The 4,546-nt window shown below is 40.5% G+C and overlaps 1 protein-coding gene across 1 annotated transcript in view; it reads left to right on the plus strand.

The window, feature by feature from the left end:
* The window catches only part of LOC107720203 (MAM domain-containing protein 2-like), a 37,843-nt gene that overhangs the window by 9,959 nt on the left and 23,338 nt on the right, over positions 1-4,546 (plus strand). Inside the window, exons 8-12 of the mRNA XM_016527841.1 lie at positions 1,184-1,277; positions 1,408-1,412; positions 2,213-2,549; positions 3,669-3,892; positions 4,306-4,348. Of these exons, the coding sequence (XP_016383327.1) occupies positions 1,184-1,277; positions 1,408-1,412; positions 2,213-2,549; positions 3,669-3,892; positions 4,306-4,348 (703 nt within the window). The remainder of the gene's footprint in view (positions 1-1,183; positions 1,278-1,407; positions 1,413-2,212; positions 2,550-3,668; positions 3,893-4,305; positions 4,349-4,546) is intronic.

Genomic DNA, 4,546 nt, shown 5'->3' on the forward strand with positions numbered 1-4,546 from the left:
TTTTCTCAGACACTTGCAGAAAAAGGCTTACCAAAACAAAGTTACTGGGTTGAACTTTTTTACATTTCCTTGGTTGGTAGATGCACCGGAGACCTGATTATATAGCACTTAAAACCTGGAAAAGTCCGATTTTCATGATATGTCACCTTTAATATTATATAATAATATTAAATTACAAACTGTATATATGTAACATTAAGTAGCCTATTATATTTATGGTGTTCATGAGAAATGACAGCTATTAGGCCATGTTGTTTTTTGCAATTAGCAAAATCCTCAATGAGTAGAGAAAACTGTACACATTTGTTGTAACTAAATCAAGTATGGATAGTTCTATTGAAAACTGACCTTATAAATTTGATCTAAACTGCTCTGATTATGAACTAACAATGGAAAGAGATATCTTTAGTAATTTGCAAATGTAGTTCAAAGAGCTATACATAACATAGTCTCTGTTCTGCAGAGAAAAGAGTGTTTATTTAGCATCTGTAGGAATAGTATAAACTCATGATATGTCACCTTTAATATTATATAATATTAAACTGTATATATGTAACATTAAGTAGCCTATTATATTTATGGTGTTCATGAGAAATGACAGCTATTAGGCCATGTTGTTTTTTGCAATTAGCAAAATCCTCAATGAGTAGAGAAAACTGTACACATTTGTTGTAACTAAATCAAGTATGGATAGTTCTATTGAAAACTGACCTTATAAATTTGATCTAAACTGCTCTGATTATGAACTAACAATGGAAAGAGATATCTTTAGTAATTTGCAAATGTAGTTCAAAGAGCTATACATAACATAGTCTCTGTTCTGCAGAGAAAAGAGTGTTTATTTAGCATCTGTAGGAATAGTATAAACATAAAGTGAAGAGCTAGCTCTGTGGCTGCCATGTTTGAGTGTGAGCAGCCAACTCTGGGAGACAATGTAAATAATGAGAGTAGGAGTGTGTGTGGAGTCTGGAGATTCTCTCCAGCAGATGAGTTCACTGTCTGAAGTGTTACTAATTCCTTTGAACCTTATAGTGTTTTTGTATTACTTTTACGCTTACAAACTAAATCCATTTGAAACATTTTGGCTTTCCAAATGAATCAATTAATTTGTGCAGTATTGTTCCCTTCATGTTGGGCACTTCATGTATCTAATTTAGATTGATTGGTGTGTTTGGTTTGCTAGATGGTGTTTGAGGTGGCGTTCAACAGTCCTCGTGGTGGCTATGTTGCTTTGGATGACATTTCTTTCTCCCCAGAATTTTGCCACACAGAGACAGGTCAGTGCGGTTCTGTTACATAATAAGCACTAACACGCTTTATGCAACTGTGCATAATCCCAAATAACACAGTACAGCTGTTTACAGAGCTTGAAAACCACAAGTAAGTTTTATGGTATCTTTTCAACAGGCACTGTAACTTTGTGAACATATGTTAACTCTTTTGTAGACATGTCTTTTTAATCGGGACTCTGGAAACACACTGTATTCTGTACTTCTGTTTCTCTTGTTTAAGTAATTCTCTACCATGCTTATTAGGCTGTGAAGAATCAAAATGTCTGTGCTGTTCAATTATTTAGAGCACAATTGGGATAAAGAATCCTCAGAGTAAAAGGACTTTTTGATAGTATTTTTTTCTCACAGCATCATTCTTAAATGTGTTTATTGATATAGACTGCAAATTCCTGATCTGTGATGTTATTACATGAAATATTTAGATTGATTTTGAGGTAATTTGCAACACATTGACAATTCGTATCTATTTTATGCTTTGGCCAATTTGTGGCTAATTCGTATGAATTTGTACAATCTCATTTACATCCTCCGGAGGAGGATCAGATGTCGATTGCGGCATCAGGGATCAGGCGATTCAGAGGACTCACAGCATCATTCTTAAATGTGTTTATTGATATAGACTGCAAATTCCTGATCTGTGATGTTATGACATGAAATATTTAGATTGATTTTGAGGTAATTTGCAACACATTGACAATTCGTATCTATTTTATGCTTTGGCCAATTTGTGGCTAATTCGTATGAATTTGTACAATCTCATTTACATCCTCCGGAGGAGGATCAGATGTCGATTGCGGCATCAGGGATCAGGCGATTCAGAGGATGTCGACTCGGCTGAGCTTCCTCCTTCTGGGAGGACATCTCTGGCTCAGCCTTGCTGAGTTGACAAGGCTCGCTTTCTTGACGCCCCCATCTCACAGGTTGGCCGTTTCAGCGACACTGTTGAGGACTTTGCCCAGCAGTTCTCAGCAGTCCAGAAGCAGGAGGAGGCCATCAAGCCTATCTTGCCCCGGCGTGATACTGCAGCCACCGTGTCGCCACGGGGCTGGCCTCCAGTCTGCTCATCGTCAAAGGCATCCCCTTTGGTGTCTACATTTGCTCCAGTGCAGGCTGCTATTACACCTCAGCTTGTAACGTCAAGCTTCCACAGGCCCGGGCCCCAGGTGGCCGCTAAGCCCTCCAAGCGGACAGAGAAGCGGCCCTGGCATGGGCAACCCAGAGATGGAGGGGACTGCTCTTTCCCAGGAGGTGGTGACGGTACTGCTCCTTTCCCCGGAGGAGGGCCAGGCATAGAATCTTTTGTTGAATTTATTTTCTGTTTCCTGGTACCAAAATTATCAATGAAAGAGCAGTTAACCCAGTCTCTGGTCATTCACAACGCAGTCTGGCAGTGAGCGACACGCTGCTTCCTCACTCCCAGCTTTGTCCTTCCCTTTCACCACAGGCCAAGAGGTTTTGTTTAGAGGAGGCGTTGCTTCTTCTAATGTATCTCTAGCCAGCCCTTCACCCTTCGGGTGCCGGGTGAGTCCTACTCCACACTCAACCCCTGTTCCGGGACACTCTGCCTTCGGGGTTTGGTCCCACTGCTCCCCATCTCTGCCCCTATGCGGGTGCGACGGTTGTCCCTTTGGTGCCACTCGTACGGAGTCTGGGAGCCTGGCTCATTCAAACAATCAGACTCTGCTATGCAATTCAGTTCACCAGCCTTCCCCCTAGGTTCAACAGTGTCTTCTTTACCTCAGTGGCAGCCAGAGGGTGCCCTTGCACCATTAAGGGAGGTGGGCATCTGTATCCTCAACTGGCTCATTCTAGCTCACTCTTGGAATCTGTTGCGCGAACACAGGGACCTGATGCTCCAGTACCTCAGCCAGTTGGGGCTTCATGTCAACTGGGAAAAGAGCAAGCTCTACTTGTTGGACTTGTGACAGCCAAGCCAATGAATATGAGACCGCTTCAGCACTGGCTACATAGCCCGAGTCCTGAGATGGGCATGGCGCCGTGGCGCTCTCTGCGTTCATGTCACACTGGGTTGATGCCAGACTTTCAGCCCTTGGTCGGGCCTTCCTTTTCTACGCGAATTCACCAAATTTGTGGAATCTGACTTAAAAAAATGTGTGCAAGCTTGATGAAGAAATTTTTAATTATACTTTTAGACTCTTTTTAAAAATAAAAATAGTCTAATTTATGAAAATATCATACATTTACATCATACTGTATATATGATATTTATTAGGGAACAAAAAAGTTACAAAATAAGATAACATTCATAAAATTATCATTTATTTCACTGATTATTTATGATTTATAAAGCTTTCATGTCCATTACATTCACAGGGTCTTTTCTCTTGGCCAACACTCGTCATACCTCTCGTCCAGGGTATGTGGGTCATCTTTTTGGACCGTCCCTACCAGGGAACCATAAATACTGCCTCAGGTTCTACTATGCCCTGCATGGCTTCATGAAAATAGATAATGCTCTGGCTCTCTATGTCTATGATGAAAACAACATAGCTCAGGAGAAAATCTGGACTGTGTCTGAGAGGTCTAAAGATGTTTGGACAGAGGTGGAAGTCACATACCTAAAGCCCATGCCTGCTAAGGTAAGTGTAAAATGAATGGATTGTTGTTAAATATGAGTTAAACAGGCAGCTTTTCACTTCACAAGACATTAATTGATGGACTGGAATCGTGTGAATTACTTGTGGATTATTGTGATGTTTTTATCAGCTGTTTGGGCTGTTATTCTGACGGCACCCATACACTGCAGAGGATCCATTACTGAGCAAGCTAAATTTCTCCAAATCTGTTCTGAAGAAGAAACAAATTCATATACATGAGGATGACAAAATTTTCAGCAACTTTTAATTTTTGAGTTAACTATTCCTTTAATATGATAAAAGAGGAAAACTTAAGGAACAAAAAAGTTACAAAATAAGATAACATTCATAAAATTATCATTTATTTCACTGATTATTTATGATTTATAAATCTGTCATGTCCATTACATTCACAGGGTCTTTTCTCTTGGCCAACACTCGTCATACCTCTCGTCCAGGGTATGTGGGTCGTCTTTTTGGACCGTCCCTACCAGGGAACCATAAATACTGCCTCAGGTTCTACTATGCCCTGCATGGCTTCATGAAAATAGATAATGCTCTGGCTCTCTATGTCTATGATGAAAACAACATAGCTCAGGAGAAAATCTGGACTGTGTCTGAGAGGTCTAAAGATGTTTGGACAGAGGTGGAAGTCAC

This window comes from Sinocyclocheilus rhinocerous, unplaced genomic scaffold (assembly GCF_001515625.1).
Source record: "Sinocyclocheilus rhinocerous isolate Xijiao unplaced genomic scaffold, SAMN03320098_v1.1 scaffold62, whole genome shotgun sequence".
In the NCBI taxonomy this organism is placed as follows: Eukaryota; Metazoa; Chordata; class Actinopteri; order Cypriniformes; family Cyprinidae; genus Sinocyclocheilus; species Sinocyclocheilus rhinocerous.